Source organism: Patiria miniata, unplaced genomic scaffold, assembly GCF_015706575.1.
Source record: "Patiria miniata isolate m_02_andy unplaced genomic scaffold, ASM1570657v1 HiC_scaffold_24, whole genome shotgun sequence".
In the NCBI taxonomy this organism is placed as follows: domain Eukaryota; kingdom Metazoa; phylum Echinodermata; class Asteroidea; order Valvatida; family Asterinidae; genus Patiria; species Patiria miniata.
This window is the reverse complement of record NW_024037063.1, coordinates 12923345-12948972: the sequence shown is the minus strand read 5'-3', so window position 1 is coordinate 12948972 and position 25628 is coordinate 12923345. Positions and strand designations below refer to the sequence as shown.

The 25628-nt window shown below is 41.4% G+C and overlaps 1 protein-coding gene across 1 annotated transcript; it reads right to left on the bottom strand.

Moving 5' to 3' along the window:
* Positions 1 to 1787: 1787 nt before the first annotated feature.
* Positions 1788 to 21340, bottom strand: LOC119732041 (protein RCC2 homolog). Its single transcript, XM_038205409.1, has 10 exons — positions 21094 to 21340; positions 18217 to 18310; positions 16061 to 16207; positions 14735 to 14866; positions 11606 to 11694; positions 10735 to 10849; positions 8466 to 8629; positions 6837 to 7020; positions 4952 to 5060; positions 1788 to 2985 (listed from the first exon to the last, which is right to left on the bottom strand). Exons 1-10 carry the CDS (start codon positions 21223 to 21225, stop codon positions 2100 to 2102), a joined length of 2052 nt encoding a protein of 683 aa, XP_038061337.1. The 5' UTR covers positions 21226 to 21340; the 3' UTR covers positions 1788 to 2099.
* Positions 21341 to 25628: the final 4288 nt, after the last annotated feature.

The window sequence follows — 25628 nt, the reverse complement described above, 5'->3', positions numbered from 1 at the left end:
AATGTGGAATAACTAAATATGAAAACTTAGGAGCACTTTTTGAAAAGAAAAAAAAACAGTTTTCTCCAACGCTGGTCGGCCGACCATCGTTGGAAAAATACAAGTATTCTTGAAAATGTCAGCACACCAGGAGCCAAGATTTTACAGGATGCTTTTGACTGTCATTCCCTAACAATCAAGTTAGATAGTTCGTGATAATTTGATCACTTAGTTTGTTTATGTTTGCAAATGTTGTATCTTCCCTTTAACTTGGTAGGTCCATTTCCTGATTTTCACCAATGTTCCTAAGTACCTTCAAGGACTTCTTGTCCCTGAAACAAAAACATAGCCTCATTTTGAGCCAAAATCCTAGAGTCAGCATGGTCAGGGTGTCACAAATCTCCTGAAACTAAAATCGGTGATCGAGCCAAGATTTCGGAAAATCTGGTGTCCATTTTATGACATAATACTTAGTAGAAAAACAGTCAGAGCACACACACCACGAATGCACGCTGATGTCCCATGTTAAAACTCACAGGTTCCCTACTGTGAATGGGTTATGTTGGCACATCGGTGGCAGGGGTGCAGCTAAAAAATTTGCATTGAAAGTCGGCCATATTGGCAAGTTCAACTGAACACTAAGGCCGCGTCCAAAGTACTTGGCTACGGCTGGAAATAACACACAGGTCTATGGGAAGTGGCTACAGCCGATTTCCATAGACACGTGTGTAATTTGAAGCCGTAGCCACAGCCGCTTTCCATAGGCATGTGTGTAATTTCAAGCCGTAGCCACAGCCCCTTTCCATAGGCATGTGTGTAATTTCAAGCCGTAGCCACAGCCCCTTTCCATAGGCATGTGTGTAATTTCAAGCCGTAGCCACAGCCGCTTTCCATAGGCATGTGTGTAATTTCAAGCCGTAGCCACAGCCGCTTTCCATAGGCATGTGTGTAATTTCAAGCCGCAGCCACAGCCGCTTTCCATAGGCACGTGTGTAATTTTTTAAGCCGTAGCCAGTAATTCGGACGCGGTCTAATAATGCAAATCTGTAGAACAGACATGAATACTTTTGTTGGTTTTAATAATATTGTCTTAGAATCAGAAACAAATGCTGAGGCCTTGGCCACGAAAGAGTGGCAACTGAGTGAAATTGCTTTTCGTTTGGAAATAAATCTCTCGGAAACTAATGTCTAATCTCCTTTAACCATTAAAGGTGGGTGAAGTGAATTTTTGGCGTTTTTGATGCAAATTTCAGAAAACAGGCATCTCTTTGAATTTAGCTGCGACATGTGCTGGAGTTGTGCGCACATATAAAGTCCACTTTTTGTGGTCCTTGCAGTCGACATCAATCAAGTGTTGAACAGTTAAGAGCTCCCGGCTTACGTAAAGCAGGATTGACTGGCTTTGACTGTTTATGTAACTTCATACAGCTATGCTTTGACTGTAGGTGATTGATGAGCCAGCTGTGCCTACCAGTTGCATGATTGTGTCTGCTGACTGAATTTGACTAGTCAGAGTGCTTGCTTGTAATATGATCTGACTGTTGGTGACTAGAAATTTGACTGTCTGTGACTGTTCAAACAGTACAAAGGGTTAATACAGATCAAAGAATTAATTCATTATTGGATTGTTCAAGTGAACTGTTGGTTGGTTCACTGGCTGACCAAAATCATCAGTCGCACAACGAAGTGACATATCTTGGATTTTTGTCGCACCACGAGGTGACATTCCATCGACGATCCATCCTTTTGTGATGTGGCAAAACTATTATATTTGTCATTTCAAGGTGCGCCCAACGAAATGATTGTTGAATAAATGGACTGAATTATCAATTGATCGATTTAGTTATCGGAGGATTCACTGGCTCATCACTTATCAATCAATTCGATCAAACTAGATTGATTTGCAGTTTGACCTTCGACAGTTTCACATTTAGTCTCGTAGGAAAGAAAGATGCCTGAAGACTGTTTGCATGTACTTGAGATTTTCACTGATTGCGGAGATTTGATTGATCCATCAATTCACGATTTTGATTGCAGGAATGGATGTGATACCCACGTAGGGGAATGATTAGTCCTGCTAAACAAACCCTCTGCAAAATAACAAAAAACTGTCAAGGATATCACCTGCTGGCAAGAAACAATTCAATCAAACCTGTTACCATCAACCAATGCCCACGTGTCACCATGCGCTGGTCATCCCCCTTGAGTGCCAAGAAACAAAAAAGTAGAGCTGTTTTGCTTGCTTTAGGATGAGACAGGCATGGCCGGGGCCGGCGGTAACGCCGGGGACTCCTGCCCCCCTTCCTGGACGCTTTCCTCCGACTCCCCCCTGCTTCCTCCTTGCTCTCGTGGGTGCCGTTCCCTTCTTTGGCAACAGTTTCTGCATCTTTATCCTCTCCGGTAGGTTCCACTCTCTCTGCAACATTGGCTTTCTCGGTCGTGTCCTTCGAAACGGCGTCGTCCTTCGGAACAGCGTTGCCCTTCGAAACGGCGTCGTCCTTTGAAACAGCGTCGTCCTTCGGAACAGCGTCGTCCTTCGAAACGGCGTCGTCCATCGGAACGGTTTCCTCTGGCTGGTTCTCCTTCTTATCGGCGCCATTGTCTTGGGCTCCGTTGCCAACCTCCTCCTTTTTATCCTCTTCTAACTCCGCTTCTTCTTTTTCTCCTTCTGCTTTATCTTTTTCTTCTTCTTCTACTTTTTGCTCCTCTTCTTCTTCTTCTTCTTCTTCTTCAAGGGGCGGTTCGTTCACCTGCACCCGGGTGGGGTTGAACATGGGCATCGCCCGGAGTTTCCGCCGCTCGGCCACAGTGTCGTTCTTGGCAATCAGGAGGGTGTGGCCTAGCCCGCAGGTCAGGGTGTGGATGTGGACGTTCTCCAGGGGCTTGACCTCTTTGGCTTGGGTGGAGGAGCGAGGCCCGTTCTCGCCGTAGCAGAGCTCGCCGAAGGTAGGGGAGGGCCCCCAGCTGATGATGCTGTCGTCTGCTATCAGAACGATGGAGTGGTTGCTGCATAAACAATGGACAGAACAAGACAACATTGGAATCACTGCAGCTCAAGTCAAGAGTACTTTCTCAAGATATTGTCCACTACGGCTGACCCATCCAAGACCACAGGGGGTAATAGGGCCGTGCATCGGAACTGGGTACCCGAGTATCCGACCGCTGATGTCAGGAACTGGTTCCAGATACAAGGATCGGGTACCTAAACCAACTTGACTAATTACTTAGTAACTTCTCAGACAATGAAAAAGACATCGGGGAATTTCCAAAGTGAAGACCAGGCTACGTGGAAAAATAAATTAAAAACATTTATGACGCTCGCGAAAGTTGCAGTTTTCACCGGAAAGCTACCAAACTCACAGTGACTGCACACAAAATGAACTGCTGCATTGACGCATCGATGTGGAAGTACTATCACGCCGACCTTTATGAACAATCTGAACAGAAACTTCCAACATTTGAAATTTTGGGTTGGGTTTCTTTAACGGGTACCCAAGTTTTTTCAATTGGGTAACTGGTTCCCATACTACCTGTAAATGCACACCCCTAGGGGATAATGCAAAATTAAACAGGTGGTTACTTAAGGTTTAGCTCGAGGTTTTACGAGGTACCGGTACCACAGAGTTTAACCTAGAGACACCGCTTGTTTAATTTTGCATTTTTGCAGAGGGAAAAGACAGTTAGGCTGAGAATTTTGATTGGTTTACTGCATTACTGGATCCCGCAGAAAAACAGAATCTACTGAACGAGCATTTTCAAAATTTCCCAAGACAACTGCATTAAGGTTTCACAATCAGTCAGTACCGACTGTTTTTTCCTGCTGTGAACTTCATGCATAAGTACCCTCTCACACTCAAAGAAAGACAGGGTTGGACTCACTGTCGCAATGTCGCCACACGCCGGCACTGTCACTACAGTACAAGTCTGTGCATTCAATTTCAATTTAAAGCTATAGTCCATCATTTAGTAAGTGGACTAAGCTCCCTGTGAAATTAATCTTTCTGGCAAGCTATCATTTTGACGTAATCAACGAAAGAAGGCCTTTCCAACGGTGCGTCTTAAGACGCACCGTAGGAAAATTTAAATTAGCAGTTCGTTTTGTTATTCGGCGCAGTGCGCGCAAGCATTGGCACGACGCACAGGCGCGCGCGGTTGCTATGATTCGTCGGATCAGTGCGCGACATCGCGTATAGCTGCTTTTCAAAACTATTCAAAACATGATTCAGCAACTTTTGATTTGAAATTGAGATCCTAGAATGCTGTTTTTCTCGGAATATACAGCTGAAGCTGAGCTGAAATTTCATCAGGTTAGTTGTTCAGTATCCTTCATTAGATTTTGAACACTTTTGTTGCTTCAAACGAACAAAATGCACAAATTACAAATGATGGACTATATCTTTAATGGCGCGTATTCCACATGATGCACGTGCTAACCTTAGCGCACACGCTCTCAAGAGTGGTCGTGAAGCACCGACTCATGTTCGTGCATGAAGTCCACACGGTCTTCAACCCTGACCACAAAGCAGATTTTCTCTGTGCAAATTTCTTTTCTTTATTTTAATTGCTATTTTCCTAAAAAAATATACAAGTTATTCACTTTTGAATGTTACATGTGACGGAAATACCCACCGATGATTAGTTAAAGAATTAATTCTTCAAGACATTCGATTTATTGACTGCCAGACAATAATTTGGCTCTTGCAAGGTGGCTTCATTTGTGTGCAAAATGAAATTCATTTCTCAGAGGGTTACGGACGCCCAAAATTGGAATAAAGGATTGTTTTTATTAAAACAAAACATACAAATTGAAAAATCGTTTGGAGAAAGTAATCCACTTTCTGACGAGCATGGATATGTATCTTAAGGCAGGGATAGGATTAAAGGTTTTAAGACAATGATAGAGAATAAGAAAAGAAATCAGTTGCTCTAAGGACAAGTTACAAGCCAAAGACTGAACTCAAGATGGTCTCACCTGCAACCGATAGTCTTGACTTTCCAGCCTGTAAGATCCTGCACGGCCTTTGGGTACATGGTGGCTTCCCCGGTAGACTTGGTCTGACCCCAGAAAAACAGCTGCTCTCCTGGTTACAAAAACAGAGCAGACAATCACTCGTTATGTGCATTTCACTCTTGCTCTACTACTACATCCTCCAAAACACTCCCATATATGGGTCATTCCACCGGGTTGGGGAACAAAGTGTGACATATGACCGTATTAAGAAAAGCATGAATGCCTTGCTAGCAGTTGCTCTACATAATATTTGTTGTTGGGTGTTTCACTACTGCAGAAAGTTTGAAATCATTTCAATGTATTTTGCCAAAAATATGAGCAAAAAATGTCGTTTTGGACGTAACATTTACACCGTGTCAGTGTTACGTCCAAATATGACATTTGTACCCGTTTTTTTAATTTCTGCGAAACATTACCCAAATTCACTTTGTGTACCTCTTACTATACACATGCAACACAAAAAGAAAAGCTTTTGTTATGGTAGTCAGGTATCAAATGGAGCAGAAATGATAGCTTGGTTGTGTGGACGTAACATTGACACGGTGTAAAACCCAAATGTCACACTTCCATTGAGTGATTTTTACACTGTTACATCCACACTTGAGGTATTGTTTCTGCTATATTTGAGCCCTGACTATACCAAAACAAAAGCTTTTCTTGGTGCTTAGGTGTCCAGTTGTAAATATGAAATGTCAGTTTGGGTAATATTTTACATACGTGTAAAAAATGGCAAAACATCCGAATTAATACATTTGTGCTCATATTTTTGTCAAAGTACTTTCAAATGATTTCAAACTTTCTCAAATATTGAAACACCCTAAGACAAATATTATGTTGAGCAATTGTTTAGAATGCATAGATACTTTTAATAATATAACCAAATATATGGATGTAACATGCACCGCTTCCCAACCCGCTGGAATGACCCACATGCCTTGACCCTTGCACTACCTCCAATTCACTTCAAATTGCCTACATGCCAACATTTTAAAGCCTGAAATACTGGTAGGGACAAGTCAACACTACTGGATGGCGGTCCAAGGATTTGCAATTTGAAAAATGCCCATAAACGTGAAATATAGCCTTGTTGTCACTTTCAAATTTCCCACGAATGGCATTCAAAATGCTTGTTTTTAGCTGCGGAATAGCAGCTCAACAGATCATCATGTCTCTCCTACATATTTTGACCGATTGCAACCAAACTTTGTCACAAGTATCAGTAGCCCATCCCCAACTTGTCACATGCCCAAAATGGGGTCAAAGGTCATCATGGGGTCACTGGGGTCAAAAAGCTGATTTTTTTTAACTCAAAACACGACTCCGCGGTGGGGGGGGGGTTAAAGCTGTACTTGTGATGGACATTTGATGGACTTGTGGTGGACATGTGATGGCATGTGATGGACATGGGATGGACATGTGATGGACATGTGATGGACATGGGATGGACATGTGATGGACATGTGATGGACTTGTGATGGACACATTATGTGATGGACATGAGATGGACATGTGATGGACTTGTGATGGACATGTGATGGACATGGGATGGACATGGGATGGACATGTGATGGACTTGTGATGGACTTGTGATGGACATGTGATGGACATGTGATGGACTTGTGATGGACTTGTGATGGACTTGTGATGGACATGGGATGGACATGTGATGGACTTGTGATGGACATGTGATGGACATGAGATGGACATGGGATGGACATGTGATGGACTTGTGATGGACATGTGATGGACATGAGATGGACATGAGATGGACATGGGATGGACATGTGATGGACTTCGACTACATCGCTACTTTAGGCTGGTCTTGTGGGGCAACTGTAGTACTCACCATGCTCTGTGATGACCATGGAGTAGCTAGACCCAGCATTGATAACCTTGGCCGCTCTGTTGTTGGAAGGATCAAATGTTTTCAGGAATCGTGGGACGGGCTCATCTCTGGGCTCGCTGTGGCCCAAGCGTCCGTAGCCACCGAAGCCCCATGTGAATACCCGGCCCTGCATATCCAGGGCAACCTGTCAGACAGTAGAAATATGGAACTCCAGTGACTTTTGGATAAAAAAATCAGGAAGATTTGATACACCTATTCATTTAAGAGGGGCACCATGAACCCCCCCCCCCCCAACTCGTGCATGAAGGGTGTAGGCTTGGACTATGTTTCAATAATACCTTGTAGTGACAATATTTTTTTGATACTGAACAATACCAAATGATGTCGTCACAATACCGAAATGGTGTGGCAAACAGTTTTTAGGGGCGTAAAGGGGTGCGTAACGAAAGCTTTTTGTCTCAAAACTCATTCACCCATCTTCAGGACGGGAAACCATGATTTGGGATGGGCATTTTGGAAAATGAACAGTAAAATAACGAGCACATTTTGGCACCAATTAACTTCTTGGCTGAAGGGAAACAATAGTGATAAAGTGTCTTGCCCAAGGACACAAAAGCACTACAACCTCTCAGGCTGGACTCGAACCCACAACCTGCAGAATTACCCACAAATCTTAATGATCAAGACCACAACGCCACAGCACGTCACCAGAACATAAATGTATTATACTGATTATATTATTCTGATATCTCAATTATCCACGATAAGTTGTACAAAAATGACTTCTGCAACCTTAAGTAGTCTTCTTTATTAAAATTCTACTGACCCTATGTTTTGTAATTTTGACTGGTATCATGTGGTAGAAAATAGATTTTCTTATGCGTTTTTCAGTTGACACTATGTGAATCAATGCGTTTACCACATTTGAGGTCCGTCGCCGTAATCGCCACCTTCATTTTCGTATTGTGTTTTGTCGTCTTCGTTGTAGCCCTCAAAATTCAAAACCCTGCCCTCTATCCACAACATTTCTGTTGGTTTTACACATCGCTTTCTAATTGGATGAGTCCAATATGAGGATTTTCAGTCTCCTATACGAATATGCAACTACTCAATCGTCGGATTTTGAACAATTTCCCAAGAACTTTCTTTTGAGGTAGTTATCGGCATTGGTTAAAAACAGATAACTGCACTGCAGGAAGATTTTCAGAGTTACATGTATTCAGAATTCTGCAACTAATACAATGGGCCTATAACAGATATGTTTCTATTATAAGATGGAATTTTTGAGTCGGGTTGATATAAATCAAATTAGGTTTTGCCCTTCACCGACGTTTAAACACCGTATACTCAGTGTGTTACCTCCTGAGTGAAAGTTGGAAAAAATCACTCGGGTGGGACTCGAACCCACGAGTGGGTCGAGTGGTAAGACATCTGCACTAGAAAGCAGGAGGTCGTGGGTTCGAGTCCCACCCGAATGATTTGTTCAAACTTTCACCCGGGAGGTAACACACTGAGTATATGGTGTTTAAACGTCGGTGAAGGGCAAAACCTAATTTGAGATATGTTTCTTCTGTAACTTTTCCTGGATGTTTATGGACAAGACTCCTAAAAAAGAAGAAAGGTTCTTACTGTGTGGTTAGCCCCGCAGGCGACGTCCTTGATGACGATGCTGTCCAGAAACTTGACCCCGTCTCGGGTCTTCTCGACGTAACCGCCGATGCGTCTGGGCGTCAGCACACAATCAAAGGAGGTCTTGTTGGAGGAAACAAAGTACTGTCCGTTGCTGTTGTGACCTGAATGGGTTTAGAAAACGAGAACAGGGTCAATGCTAGGGGCTGTGGTCCAATGGTTACCGTGTTTGACTCGTGTGCAGTGGTTCACGGGTTCAAATCCTGACGGGGAACATGGTCCTTGTGCTCTTGAGCAAGGCACTTTACCATTATTGCTTCGTCCTTCGGATGGGACGTAAAGCCGTAGGTCCCGTGTGTTGTATAATGCACATAAAAGAACCCAGTAACACTTATCGCTAAGAGAAGGGGTTTGCCCCGGTGTTTCTGGCAGTGGCTGCAATATGCGCTGCAACACCTTGTATACCCTTTATAAAAAGGTGCTACAAAATGGGTCTCATATTTCTCATAAACTTCATTTACCTGTCTTTAAAAATAGACATACCGGGTAATTACCAGGGCCTTGAGTACCTAATTGTTGGTAGATACGTGCGCTATATAAGACTCCGGTATTATTATTATAATAAATGCTGGTTCATACCTTACAAAGACTTTCTGTGCGAAGCAAAGTTATCAGGGTAACAGCTAGAACTGTGCATTTTCAAAAAAGTTGCTATTTATGACCTCTCCACGAAATGAGCTTAAAGTTGGAAATTGCCATTTTGTAGTACAGGGTTGAGTAAAAAAAACGAAACCCAAATGTCGGGACCATTGTTTTAGTGAAGTTCTAAATGTAGCACTTTCAAATCTAGAATATGATAGCCCAATTCATAAGCTTTTTTTTAGTACAAGAATCATTCAAATCACTCATGTACTTTTCAAGTTACGGACTTTTAAACACAACCACCGTTTTAAAGTTCTGTCCACGGATCACAAAACAGCAAGTGTTCTTTCAGCAAATTGAAAACAAATCACATAGGGATGTGACGTTTTATGTGATCCGTAGACAGAACTTTAAAACGGTGGCTGTGTTAGAAATTCCATAACTTGAAAAGTACTTGAGTTATTTGAATGATTCTTGTACTAAAAGAAAGCGTGTGAACTGGGCTTTTATATCCTAGATTTTGAAAGTACTACATGCAGAACTTCACTAAAACAACAGTCCCAACATTTGGGTTTTGTTGTTTTTTACTCACCCTGTACAGTGGGGTAAAGCCGCAATTTGAACCTTGAACCTTGATCTGTAAGTCCATTTTTACCTTTCTCCAATGCTTTTGTTCTGTCAAACATCTTTAAAATCTATTTTCATCCTGTTTTATTAGTTGACTGTTCATTCACTGTAACACAACTGCAGGATTTCAAATGCCATTTTCTCCAGAATCAGTCTTACAACTTCAAGTAAGTTGACGGTCTGTATTTCCGTTACTGAATTCAGTACCCCTAAATGTTATATACCATTAGAAAGCTCCTGTTCTGAAGAATCCAGAAATATCAATTCAATAAAAGCCCGATTTTAAGCTCATTTTGTGATGACAGGTCAGAATTGATTATTCAAACTTGGATTCCATCAAATGTTATAATAGTCGAAACACCAAACAAGTGCGCCAGTCAAAAATTGCATGTGCCAGCAAGGAAATGCATTGTGCATGCCCTCGTTGAAATTTGTGTACACCAACTGGGAATTAAAATCGATGAGGAATTAAATGGTCCACTGATCAGGATTTGCATACACAACGTACTTCATAAATAATATGAATATCGTGCATGTATCAATATATCTTTTTAAGGTAGCTCACTAGCTGATAACTTTGAAATTCTAGAGATGAAACGGAAGAAACCACAAAATGATAATTCTATCAAATGACATGGATCACATGAGGAATGTAGACCTCTACCCTGTCTTGCCGAAGGTGACGAAAAAGATCCGGGAACGCCGTCTCAAGCTTGCAGGACATTGCATCCGTCACCTTGGGCTGGCCGCTAACCCGATCATTCCGGGGAGCCCGCATGGGGCACTGCCTCACGTGGGAGAAGAAGTCTCTCCTTCCTGGACATGCTAGGACAAGACACCAGCTTGGCCACCGATGAGGAGCTGCGCTCCTGCATGGTGGACCGGGACATCTGGACCAAGATCATTGGGCGGGCTCGAGCTGCCAAAGGGCCTCGACTTGATTGTTCAAATGGCCAAGTAATCATTGTGGGCCTATCCATAAACAAAAATACAAACTCACCGAGCTGACTGTATTCGGGACAGCCGAAGGAATGCAGGGTGCCCTTGTAGTCCAGGATCATAGTGAACTCACCCCCGCACGCCACTTTGACAATGGGACGGCCTGAGTACATCAACTATGAGTACGGAAAAACAAAGTACATCCATTAGGCGTACAGACAAGGAGATCCGCACCTGTTAAACATACATATCGCACCATACCATACAGAATTTGCTGGCTTCCTCTCATCTGTAAACTGTTCCTCCTAACGGCTTGTTCAACAAAACATCCCTCAAGTTTTCTTTAATTCGGGTGATTCACAATGCAGTGCGCCACCAAGAGTTTGCCACGGAGAGTCCATTTTTCAAGTTTACGGTGGACAAAACATGGCCCATTTGAATGAGTGTCGGTAGACAAATTGAGCTAATATGTCATAGATTGGGCATTGCGTTCTGCCGCCTCACAAAAAACACCATATTGATAACAAGAAAAGAAATGGGTAAACAGATCCTCGAATCATACACTTACGAAACCACTGACCTGAAAAACTAACAATTTCAAATGTCCCGCGCTGCGAATTTGTCGAACATCTAAAACAATGCACTGGGAAAAATGAGCTCTCCGTGGCAAACTCTTGGTGGCGCACTACATTGTGAATCGCCCGAATTGTACTGTTTTCACTGTGGAACCCTTTGCCTGAACAGTGTTTCAACCCTTTCCTACAAGTTATCTCAAAAAATGTAGACGGATTCCTTCTTTGTATAACTGCCTGTTTCTCTCCTTGTAGCCAGCCTATTGAGTGGCAGTGGGCCATAGTGCTTGGTGAATTCAAATTAACACAAAACGTTTATTCGATTCCCGACTCAAAAGTCTTGTTCATGTCTGGCCTTACCCGGTTGGGGCTGGGAACTGGCGTGTTCTGGTGACCGATCCCCAACTGTCCCAGTTTGTTGTCGCCAAATGCGTACACTGCTCCTTCCTCTGTGGAGATCCAACAAATAAATAAGTAAATTTAAAAAAAATTCAAAAAATTAAAAACAATAATTTAGTACCTTCTGACAGCTGGTATGTTGATGTATTTCAAGCACGTTATCACTGTACATCCACAGACGCCCCATTCAGTGGCGAAAACAGTGTGCCAGTTATTGTACGAAGTATTTGCCCCATGACTAGGGCTGTGCATCGAAACTGGGTACCCGAGTACCCGACCGTTAATGTTCGGAACCGGTTCCAGATTATGGAATCGAGCACCCATAACCAACTTTGCAAATTACTTAGTAACTTCTCAGTCAGTGAAAAAGAAAGGTTTCAAATGTCAGTGTGAAATTTTCAAAATGAAAACAGGATACATGGAAAACCAAAACCAATTTCACGTTTGATGATGCTTGCGAAAGTTGCAGTTTTCACCACATAGCTAAAGAGCTCACTGTATACACCCTATCTAGCCGTATTGCCACACCGATGTGGTAGTATTATCATGCGGACCTTAAAATGAACAATCTGAATAGCAACTTCCTAGATTTTAATTTTTGGCTTGGATTTCTTTAACGGGTACCGTTTTCCGTATTTTTTTCAATAGGGTACCCGATTCCTATACTACCTGTAAATGCACACCCCTACCCATGACGGATTATCTTCAATCTGGAAGCATTTAGGATGAGCATTTCGTTGTCTGACTTAAACACTCGCTCTATTAATAATTGACGCACAGTTGAGAGTGCTACCTCATTCCTTCAAGTAGAATCCTTTTGGAAAGGTCCTTCGTGCAGACATTTCATGAATCGTAGAGAATATTGAAATTAGATGGATTTTCACTGGGGAGCTCTAAAAACAACACGAGAATACAACAACTAAATGGCTGCATCTTTATGGTCCTGAAAGTTTCATAGGAAAGCACATACATATATGCACACAGTGCAGAGGAAAATATTTTCATAAACTGATAGTGCATCAGATTTTTTACACACTAGCCTCATTAACAGTTTCAAATACAAAGGCAGATACAAATAGATGTACCAAAGCTGCCCAGCTTTCTGTAGGTTTGTGCACAAATGCAATGCGCCCAGCAGGCTACATTGTGTTTTTGAGTTTTGCAGCTCTTTAAAGGTAATTATACAGGGTGAGTAAAACAAAAACGAAACCCAAATGTCGGGACCATTGTTTTGGTGAAACTGTGCATGTAGCACTTTCAAAATCTAGGATATGAAAGCCGAATTCATAAGCTTTCTTTTAGTACAAGAATCATTCAAATCACTCATGTACTTTTCAAGTTACGGAATTTTAAACACATCCACTGTTATAAAGGTCTGTCCACGGATCACAAAAAGGTAAGTGTTCTATCAGCAAAACGAAAACAAACAAATCACAAAGGAATGTGTGTGAATTATTTTGCTGAAAGAACGCACACCTTTTTGTGATCCGTGGACAGTACTTTAAAACGGTGGTTGTTTTTAAAACTCAGTAACCCAAAAAGTACGTGAGTGATTTGAATGATTCTTGTACTGAAAGAAAGGTTATGAATTGGGCTTTCATATCCCAGATTTTGAAAGTGCTACATGCAGAACTTCCCTAAAAAATAGTCCCAACATTTGGGTTTCAGGTTTTTTTACTCACCCTATACAACATTTGCTTTTGATGTCATTTTCAGGGATGGATGGATTTGGGGAGTTTATTTTATAACAAGTATTTTTGCATTTCATTTATATTGTTACACTGATTTGTTTAAAGCTTTGTGTTCATAGATGCTGGAAAAAAACGGCCAACCATCGTTGGAAATTGATACAAAAATTGCACTTTTGTTGAAAATGACAGCGCACCAGGTGCCATGATTTCACAGGATGTTTAAACTATTATTCATTTACAGTCAAGTCAGGCATTTCATAACAATTTGGTAGTTTTGTTATTTGATGTTTGCAAAGGTTGTATATACCTTTAAAGGGAATGTACAGCATTTGCTTTTGCTGCAATTTTCAGACATAAATGGATTTGAAGAAGTAGTATGTTATAGAAAATATTGGTAAACTGACTTGTTTCATGTTTTGAGCTTGTAGATGCTGGAAAAACCAAGAAAACCAAACATGTTCTGGTAGTCTGGCTCCCTGACCCCACTTAAGATGAAACGGCGCAACTTTAGACTTTGGGGAATTGTAAGGTCAGAGAATCAGTCTAGCAGGCTTGTACCCCTTCACAGGTGTGTAATTACTTGCAAAGAAAATGCGAAATAACTAAATATGAAAATTTAGAAGCAGTTTTTGAAAAAAAGCTAGTTTTCTCTAACGCTGGTCGGCTGACCAGCGTTGGAAAAATACAAGTTTTCTTGAAAATGGTAGCACATCAAGAGCCACGATTTTACAGGATGCTTTAGACTGTCATTCCTTAACATTCAGTAAGGTATTTTGTGATAATTTGGTCATTTCTTTTTTTTTATGTTTGCAAAGGTTGTATGCTACCTTTAAAGGGAATGTACATCATTGGCTTTTGCTGTAATTTTCAGAAATGAACTATTTGGGGGGTTAGTATACTAGATCAAATATTGTTACACTGACATGTTTGAAGTTTTGTGTTCGAAAATGCTGGAAAAACCAAGCCAAAAAAAATTTTTCAAGTAGTCTGGTTCCCTGACTTCACTAAAGATGAAATGGATAAAAAATACAGGAAAATTGTAAGGTAAGGGAACCAGTCTAGCTGGCCTGCACCCGTTCATGAACATGGAACCAATAGCTAGCAAAACAAAATTATTTAGACTAAAATAATGGTAAATTTGGAGCAGTAATTGAAAAAAAGTTAGGTTTTTCCAACGGTGGTCGGCCGACCAGCGTTGGAAATGTGTACAAATATACCATTTTCTTGAAAATGACTTCACACCAGGTGCCATAATTTTACAGGATGCTTAGGCATGTCATTTACCAATATCATAGTAAGGTATTTCTTAACAACTTGGTAGTTTTATTTTTCGATGTTTACAAATGTTGTATTTTCCCTTTAATAATATAGCTCAACGGTGAACACAATATACACGTACCTGTCAGACACATCGTGTGGCTGCGGCCACAGGCTGCATTGACAATGGTGAATTCCTTCAGTCCCTCAATCAGCTTGGGTGCTTCACATCGATTCAGATCCCCATGGCCAAGCTGTCCTTTGTCTCCACGGCCTTCAGGAATCAAAGACATTTTTTTTTCTTCAATTATTATGGCATGTGCATGTATGGGAAACAGCTTTAGACACTTGGGAATTGAACAAGCGATATCTGAATACTGAATTTGTTCCGAGGCATTCTAGCAAAATGAGACAGAACTGGGCACTGGTCAGAGTGGAGAAAAATACCAAAAAAGAAACAAACGGGTGAATATTTTTTAATTTTCAGACTTTGTATAATCTTTGATATACTACAAATAATTTAAAGAAATACAGCCCGTCTCAAAAAAAAATGGTACAATCAGAAAAAAAATTGGTTAAATATGAAATTTCAAAATAAGTCATTCTTACTTGGCATAATATTAAAGAACAAAGACTGGGCTTTCCAATAGTGTTTGATCTTATTTGCTTTTGTCAATTCAGAGATATAATCAATTTAGTGCGATACACCAAAATCGACTTTGTGCCACTTTTATGCATGGGCAGAGTTGTTTCGAGTACTGTGCCATGCTGTCTTGAAGCTCACAAAAGATTGCAACTTGGCAAAAGAAACAAACTTGATTTTTGTGTTCCGCAGTAAACTGGAGTTATCTCTGGATTGACAAAAGCAAATGAGATGAAACAAAAAGGATTGGAAAGCCTGGTCTTTTTTCTTTAATGTGATGCTCAAAACGACTTACTTATGTTGAGATTTAATATGAAAAAAAAAATCGTTTTCGATTGTACCATTTTTTTTTAGACAGGCTGTAGTATAAAAATCGTGGAATAAAAGAATTTTAAGAAAAAAAATATTAGCATCTTTTATTTGCATGGATAGAAAACTTGAAACTTTCAATTGAATGCCTTTTTGTCAGGATTTTACTTTTTTGATGTGTCGATAGATGCGAACTTTAAACAGTCATAAATTGTCAATGGAATGACTGAAGTGCAACAAACACTTATTGTAAGGAGAATTTTATTCTCATTTCTAAAACCGGTACCTGCAAACCCTCATTTCTCATAATCACGGGATCAGGGGTTCAAATTTCCACTGCCGGCTATACATTGTGTCCTTGGGCAAGGCACTTCACCTGCACTTGCCTCTCTTCACCCCCGGTTATAAATGGGTACCACTTTTAGCTGAGGAGTAACCTGCGATGGACTGGCATTCCATGCAGGGTGAACAGAAATAGTCTCGATGAACCATCAGCTTGGAACCGACTTTACTCACCCCAGCTCATAGCCTTGCCGGCCTCTGTGATGATGACGCTGTGGCAGGCAGTGGGACCAGAGATGACGCTCCGCACCTTGATGCCGCAAAGGACGGCCATGCGATGGGGGCCCCACAGATTGCGACCACCAATCAGCTGCTTCCCAGCTTGAAAAGAGAGAGAGAGAGCGAGAGAAAGGTCAGGGTAAGTTTATTGCAAAAAAAAATCATTGAATGCCCCTTTAAATCATGGTTTAGTACAATCTTGACAAAAACATTTCAGCGATTTTCACTGGATTCTCCAAAGTACACCACAAGGTTCGTGAAATATAATCAAGATAAGATAAGATAAGATTGAACTTTATTATCCCTCAGGAGGGAAATTAAAATGGCCTTGACAAAGAGTGGGTAATAAAAACATACAATCAATAATTAAAAAGATGTAAAAATGCAATGTAGTTACCACAAACTTATAAATCCAATAATTACAGGTAAAAAACAAACTACTACATATAATACACATATTACATTACATTAATGAGGGATCAGGGTCAGCCACACGGCAGTTCATCGTTCCAGTTGCTCATTGTACCATTTGATAGCTGCTGGAACGAATGAACTGCCGTATCGCCGTGTCCTGATCCTTCGTTGTAAACAGCGATTACTTCTGGAGTTCGTTTGGAAGTCGGCATTCAATGGGTGATGTGAGTCGGAAAGAACCGTCTTAATTTTATTGCACATAAGAGACCTGTATAATGCCTCTGGAGACTCTAAACAAGTACCAAGTGGTACAACCCACAGCGGCTGGGTAACGCATGAAGATGGCTATGCGTCCGTGCACCCGGGCCGTACCGGTACCTCGACAGTACAGAAAACGAAAAGGAATGGGCCGCGATCTAATATGCAAAAAAATATGCAAATTAGATGCATGCGCAACAGTATTTGCAAAACCGGTCTTCGAATGCAAAGCTGTCATACTTGAGTTGTATGAATACAATATATGGCCACGTAAAGCGTCAACCAACCAACCAACCAACCAACTGACCCACCGACCCATTCAATTTTTAAAGGAGACTTTTCTTCAATATTTGGCAGTGGCTTGCACAAGAGAGGGAAGTCAAGTGATTTCAAATTGAGGCTAAAGACTAGACTTCTACATGTCCATCCATGGTCCAATTGTTTGACAAGACCGACTTGTTCATTCATTGTCATTAGTCTGGTGCCCGACTATGGAGAGATGTGTAGAAATAGTGACCTAGTACCCGACATCCTAGATATTTCGAGTCAGCTGACAGTTGATTGATGCAGTACTGAAGAGTTGTTGGGCTGGTTGTTTCAGGTGCCAGTCTATTTTCTTGTTTTGCATGTTTTCAATACCTTAAGTTTTGGGACTCCTACACAGTATTGAGAGTCCCAAATTTTCGGACTAGGTATTTGTGTGATGCCTAGCCTTGGTCAAGGCATTCGTCATTATTCGTCCGTACGCGGTAAACGATATGCAGCATATCCTCGCTATGCAGTGCATTAAAAATACAGCGCAAGCAGCAACCTCATGCAGCCACTATTTTATGCAAATCATCTGGATCCAGACGATCACCTTGGTCTAATCGTCCGCGAAAGCTATAGATGTTTTTCTTTATTTTGCGCTAGATTTCCAGCGCACGACCTCATATGCAAATAAGTGTAGGTGGGGCTATTATGTGCAGTGTCCAATCACACCTTGGTAAATCTGGACGTCATCAAATCATTGCAGCTATGCGCCCCTTGCGGACGTGTCAGAAACCACATTTTTTGTGCATTGGTTCTGTGTGTAATGTGAGACATCGACACACAACGTGTGTGTACGTATTATGTACAGTACATGTCTTGCCAGTATACCACTCGCTAAATCCACGCAATGATGGACCAATAAGAAAACGTCTTTTAAGGTCAGCTTAGGCTATTAGCATAATAAGCACCACCCCCAAAACCTCACGAGGACAAATGGACCAAGGCGTTCGTCTGGATCCAAATAATTTGCATAAAATAGTAGCCACATGAGGTCGCTGTTCGTGCTGTATTTTTAATGCACTGCATAGCGAGGATACGCCGCCGATCGTTTACCGCGTATGGGCGAATAACGACGAACGCCTTGACCACAGCTATGTGATGCCGGACAACTGTGAACACAAACATACCACTTGATTTAGGAAGTCGAGAGCGGCCCACCAAATCCCAGTTAGTTCCGCCGCTGAAGAGAAGCTCTCCCAGAAATGGTGGTGCTTTCAGTTTCTGAAGAAAGCAAAGAGAAAGAGAAACCCATTGGTTTTAAAGTTAACAAAATTTTGTTTCAGTAAACTGAAATAAAAGGTTGTGCAGTAAAGTTGTTAGAGCACACATAATTAAAGATGGTGGTATACAACTTTTGAAAATATATTTTGAACAGTCTTCGCAACTAAAACTTTATGTTAACCCTAACTCCCCAGGCCTTTTTTGATAGGATGTACATGTAGCCTCAATCCTGCAAAATCCTCCAATTGGCCTCATGGGAAAAAAATAGCATATAGCCTCAATCCTGCAAATTCCTCCATTATTTCTTGAATATGCTCCGTGGAGGGGTGACCACTGCCTGAATCCTGCAGAATCCTGCGGCAGTGACTGTCAATATGTAGAAGCTTGGCCAGTGTCATCCTGGAGCAGAAACGGAGGATTTCAAGCATAATCCAGGCCTATACTTATGCATGGCTGGGTAAAAACAACACAAGGTCCGGCCCAAGACCTTGACAAAGTGCATCCTACGAAATCAGTAACGCACTTTTGCCATGCAACCTCAATCCCCCAAATTACTCCACTTTGGCCAAGAGGATTTTTAAGGATTCAAGGCGGTTAGGGTTAAAGAAAATCAGATATAGATGTGTTGAAATACATTTTGGAAAGATTTCCATATACGAAGTTCACTCAACACCCTGTGTACAAACCCTATGAGATTGGACTGAAAAATTCTAAGTGTTTTCTAAGAAAATGCTTGTATTTTCTCACTGTTCAAATTGACTTTGATGACGTGAAATTGCTATCTGGGGGCTTGTTAGTCAATACAGAGGAAAATTAGTGAACTTCGCATATGGTAATCTTGCCTATATTTTGGATATTGTGTACATGTAAACCATCAGGGAATCCTTAAATTTTCGCATTATTCTGAACAAAGAACTTTTTTCAGTCTTTTGTATTTTTTTTCGAGGTAATTTTTATACAAATTGTACGATAACTAATGAACAAAAGGACATCAGGACACAACATTCTTTTTCCAAACTTATATAGCGAGTTGGCAGAGTGATATCTACCCAAGAAACACTCATGTTGAAATTTTATCTTGGTATTCTTCAAGTAAAATTGACGATAAAAGTCATTTGGAGATGGGTAAAGACAAATTTCATTTACAACCTTTCACATGATTTTACGTATCTTCAGTCAATGGGTGCGGAAAGAATTCCATATACGTGAGCATCTAGTTTTTCCTTGCAATAACTCATCAACCATCAGACATAACATGTCCTCAAAAGTGAAATTTAGCAGGGAAAATATTGAAGCGTTCAGTTGGAAAACACTTAGAATGGTTCAGACCAGTCTCATAGGGTTTGTACACATGGTGTCAATTGGTGTACGCATATGGAATTCTTTCCATGGGTTCTACTATCTAGATTTAGTGGAGTTGGCTTAAGCAGATGGCCTTAATCCTATCATATCAACAGCCAATATTGTCATTATATTTTTTCTCAATACATGTACTAATGAGTCCTTTAAAACCCTAACTCCCCAGCATAATTTACTAGGAACCATACCCATCCAGGCAAATTCCAACACCCACATGGGAAATTGTACACACACACTGTTGGACTTGGTTTCTGGAGGTATGCCAAACCCAATGTAAAAGACCATCAGTTTAGGGGTACTGTACCCAATCTAGATTTCAACAACACCTGCTATTGGACTTTGATGGGTTGAGTTCGGTTTAAGTTAACTTAACTTGAAAACCTTAAAAGATATCTTGGACTCATTTTTCATTTTCATTTTCACCTAATGACCACCACAAAGTCAAAAAAAGTCTAGGAAAGAATGTACATGTAGTATCCAGACGCCACTTCAGTGGTTGTGCACAAAGTCTATGGAGGGTAGGCCTATAGTCAAGAACATTTTCATTTTTCAAAGTATTTCCTTACAAAATTGGAAATGTTTCTCAGTCCCAGATTCATGTCTTTTCACCATTTTTGCAATGACTGACTTTCATTGTCATTGAGAATGAGATGACATTAGATGAAAAAAGTGGCGTGCAACATTCTTTCCAAATGTTCATCTACGTACACCGATTTAGTGGTGTGAATCCGTCATTGGCACTTGTCTGCGTATAGTACATGTAGTTTAAATAATTTCGAAAGTGAGAGGTAAAATTTTTGGCAAGATGTTTCTCTTTCAAGTCAGGCGATTTTATCAGTTTCCATAAATTGATATGAACAATTTTTCAAATGCTTTTTGGCGGTGATTTTCTTAAGAAGTCAATGAACCAAAAATAATTGCAAATTGTACAGTGTAAACCAAAGGGTCCCGGATGCCCGCCAAACAGGGTGAGCTTTCAGGCTGAAATAACATTAGGCCTACTTGTAATTTAATAACATACGCATTTAACATTTACAGCAATACATGTATGTACTCATAATCAGACAATGCTGGAGCCATACCATCTGTATAAACCTATTCAATGAAACATGCATGAATGAATGATCCCACTGAATAGACTACAAATAACGCATTACTGCGGACCAACACAATTCAAACAATGGCAATATTGAAACATAATCCCCAATGTGAATGTGATTGTGACTGAATGAATAGAACCCAGGGCCCACAAAACAAGATGTGGAGTCGGGCCGTACTCGAGACATCTGCCCCAACAACAACAATGCTGGGCCCTGTTCATTCGCACCATGGCACGCACTATCCACACACGGCTCAGCTATCAAATAACCCGTATGCTTTTCACACAAGAGCACAAAGAATGACACATCTACGGACACACTCACGATTTTTTCCATCCCGGAGTCGGCCGCCCGAACTCCGGTCACCCCGCCGCCCGCACCGGCCCCTCTCGACTTCTTCTTCGGTCCAGCAGCATCTCCAGTCTCCCCGGGAAAACGCTTCTTCGCTCTCGGCATCTTAACTTTCGGGGAATCGCCAAATTGCTGTGAAATAAAACCCGTCTGCGATGCTCCGCACACAAAGAAAATTGCCGGGAAAAAGTCTACCCGAAGTGAATTTGCATATTAAAACCCCCGAAAATTCGGGTTTTGACGGGCGCCCTCTGCCGACATAATTATCAGCGATTCATCTGTTTCCAGACTCGCTAAACGATTGCCATTAATAAATATTATATTAAAGCAAAGTCAGAATGACGGAACCAGTCTAGTATAGACGTCTCACCTAGAAATAAACGCAATTTCTTTAGCAGGTCCTTGCCAGGCCTAGTATAATCATAGAGCTATATTAAATTTAATATAGCTCTATGAGTATAATTTAAAAGACGTTGTTCACCCGTACGTTTTGTGAAAGGCGTTGAATTTATTTTCTAGTATGTTATATGGCGAAGTAGGCCTACATTTAGTTGTAGGTGCTTGTTAAGAATGAAATGTAATTTGATGAAAATTAAAAGTTGGGCGGGTCGAGCACCAGTGAGTCTTTGGTGTTTTTTTTTACCGACCTAGCCTTGGCAGAAAAATACAATGGCTATGATAAGTCCAAACAAAAATAGTCGGTCTCTGGTCAGACCGAAGTCCCGGAACTCATGCGGCGACGCGGGTTTTTTTTGGGGGGGGGGAGGTGGCTTTTTTTTATTTTCAAGCTTGAATTGTACAGACAAGGTGGGTACTATTTTGCTTTTTTATGTCCTCATTATACATTGGTGTCCTCCAAAATTTGCCTTGGTGCCCTTTATCATTTGCCTTGGTGCAATTCCCCCATTCCTTGGTGCTCGATCCTTGGTACAAACATTTGAGGATGTGCGGCAATAGAGTGCGCTGTTGTAGCTAATTTGAAGGGGGGGGGGGAAGGTTGACGCGCATGATTAAAATCGACGCGCGCGCTGACCAGAGACCGAGTATTTTTTTTTATTTTTTATTGTACTCGGCCCGTACTCGGACTCTGAAAAACTCGAACTCGGATTTTTGGCCCAGGACTCGACTAAAAAGTACTCGGACTCGGCCCGGACTCGGCACTATCTGTACTCGGAAAACTTGGTACTCGAGTTTTGGTACTCGACTACAACACTGCCCCTTAGTAGGTTTACGAAATTGGTTAGATAATGGGATCGCATGTTATGATGTTAAGAGTCATTCATGTTGTTGCATGTTAGTCGATGGTTAACCAGCTTTCATTTAATAACCTTATACTTAAATGACAGTGCACTTAATAAATACAAAGGCAAGCTTGAAAAGGAAACTTTAAGCTTTTGTTTTGCAATCCAGAGATTCATGTACAATCTCTGGAACACTGAGGCAGATCGTCACTGTGCATTTTGCTGTCTTTTCTCGGGGGTCAAATACTAGGGTTCTACATGTATAATAAATTCAGTGTGATGCTTATGGTTGACATTCACCGCTTTTAAAAGAACCATTATCATTAATTTTGATTATTTAATATAAGTACACGGCAATATACTAATATTTATGGTCACATGACGAACTACATGACTTGTGTGCTGGAAATCCAATTATGCTGCCCTCGGCGCAGTAAGCCTGTGGTTTTTTTTCTCAGCTTTTTAAGGTACATTTGAAAGCTTTTGCATGGCGGAAGATTTAGAGGATGCATGATGTGCAAAAAGATTTGCTTAATCTAATCAGGAAGTGAAAACCAAAGGTCAGTGATAGCTACAAAAAACATATTTAGGTAAAAAAAAAAAATGTTGCCAATTCGCCACGAGAGCCAAGCCGTTAACCCTAAAAGGGCCGGGTTATTTTGACCATCTCTCAGCCGTGGGGGCGGATTCCGCCCCTCCCCCCTTAGATCTCGGCCATCAGGTAACGAACAAATTTGACACTCGGTACATGCATAGAGCAACTCGTCATAAACATAGCCAAAAAATATGACTATAGGTCAAAGAGTTTTGGAATTATGGCTAATTCATTATTTATATGTGCGAATGGTAATTCTTCTCAGTGTACACGACGTATGGGAAAATTCAGTTTTCATAGCGCCTCGCGCCGGAAATTTTTTGCATATAATGCTCCAATTAAAGTTAAACTCTATCTTACACAGGACGCACAAATGGGTAATGAGTGAGAGCTTGGGCCTTGAACATATTTTTCTTGTATTCTTTTCTTCTCATAACATACAATTTAAGAATTAATGTAATTCTCTCTCATTTTAGTTTGGGTTTTGTTTGGCCAATACTTTCGAAAAGTTGAATTTTCATAAGTTGTAATGGGCATGTTACAATACTAGGCTTACGGGCTGGGAGTAGCTTCATAAGGTTATTAATTGAGTGTGATTTTTTTTTGAGAGGGGGTGGGGGATGGGGGTAGCTTTTTGGCGATGGTGAAGAGGAGAAGTGAATTGTAACCCGTTCTTGCAAATGTCTCAACTATATCAAATAACTGTGGCGTGATTTTTATTATTCCTTTTTATCATCACTACACATCGCTACAGATCAATATACGCAGGTGCGGATCCGGGGGTATCCCCCCCCCCCTCCATCTCTGTCAAAAATGTGTGGCTTTATTTCATAAAAATTCATTAAAAAAACAATGCTAACCCGCCCCCCCCCCCCCACTCTGACACCCAAAACAATTATGCTGTGCCCAAACTACGGACAGAGCCTGCTGGGTTACAGGGTATGGTACGAGCCCCCCCCCCCCCCCCCGACCCCCATCCCATATCCACCACCTGTTGATTTTACAGAGCCAAGTATCCAGACATAAAAAATTCTACTTTTCAGCATCGATTTGCTGATGAAAAAAAAACTCTGCAAAAATTCCTGGATCCGCCCCTGGTACGGCAAACGGGACAGGAACGTTTAGATTCTCTCTCGAAGAACTTTTACAATAAGACTTTAATGAGAAAGAGAAATCCTTTTCAAAAAGCTTGATAAGTATTCTGAGGTACCTCAGTGCAGTATCAACGACAAAACATCTATAATTATGTACGTCCCAAAACATTTCTTTGCCGTTCGAAAATCCACTTCAAGAGAATGCAGATGTTATCTCGACAGCTGGTTTTTCGCACACGAAGGCATTTTTGGGGGTGCAAGCATTCTCGATCATCACAGCTAGGTCTAGGTATATATAAGCACACCTTTTGGTGGTATAAATTGGACTTGGATGCTTTGCTGCCCAATCTGGAAAAGATAATGTTTCGATAGCAAGTCAGCATGGGTCCTGTAAATTTGTGACTCATCATTTGTCCTCCGTCCCCAAACTTTTTTTCTGTCCCCGCATAAAAAAAGTTATTCTCAAAGTCCGCAATAGTATTTTTATTTCGCAGCTGGCCTTTGCCGATCCTAGGCCCCCGGCTCCCCCACTTTTTAGAAGCGATCGGCGCCCACGATTGGAAATAGCCGAAATCACCATGCCATATTTGGCAATTCATTGTCGTCACCAGCTTATTATTTTTCCCCACATGACTTTATTGAAATCAGCTAATGTCAATATTTGTTGTAGGTCAAAGCATCAACAAAACCATTGACCTGACAGCCATCGTTTCAGTACGCGGACTTTGTAATACATATTGTATTTGACGTGCAAGAAAATGACAACTTTCTGTCTCAAAGAAGCTCAAGCTACGCTCATACTGTGCTCTTCCCGCGCTTACGATGCGTTCAACTCGCTCTATGCGCCCCTGTCAAGCCCAATTACTCGATCTAGTCGCTGCCGCTCCGCTGTCACTGCGCCCACACTACGCTCTGCTCGCTGTTGATACCTCCCTGTAGCTCGCGTCGCGCTCTTCGACCAATATACGCTCATGTGACGTCACTTGCGCTGTATAAATACCACGACAAAACGGTCAATACACAGTCCAGTTTCAAAAATTATTATACAAGTTCATCGCAGTCAAGTTACTTTCTCAAAGAGACTACATCGACTGCCTTGCGCCTATAGGCTGCCTCAATGCCACTTCAATGATGTCGCACGATTCACGCTCGCACAGCGCCCGAGTTGCGTAATTACGGCACCCTGGCCAGAGCGCAGAGGTGTTGCGATTATTTTGAGCATGTTCAAAGACCTTTGCGCTCATCAGAGACCATTAAGACTCTCTGGTGCCCATCTGGCGACCTATGTAGTTGTCGTTGCGATCTAGTAGTTGCTGTTGCGCCCCAGCTATTTTTCAAGGACGCAGTGAGAGCGCATATGCGATCGCAGACAGTGTGACAGGGCCTTAAGGCTTATGCCCAACCCAAAGACCGTCCATTTTGAAAAAAAAGTAATCATCAGCTATATATATGGGACCTATTAGTTATGGCCGATTCATCCAAAATGCTTGGAATTAGAAGCTCATACTGAATCCCAGACTGAGATAGCAAACACTGCAGGTCAGCGCAGACAATTTAAGACCTGGGGCAAATTTCATG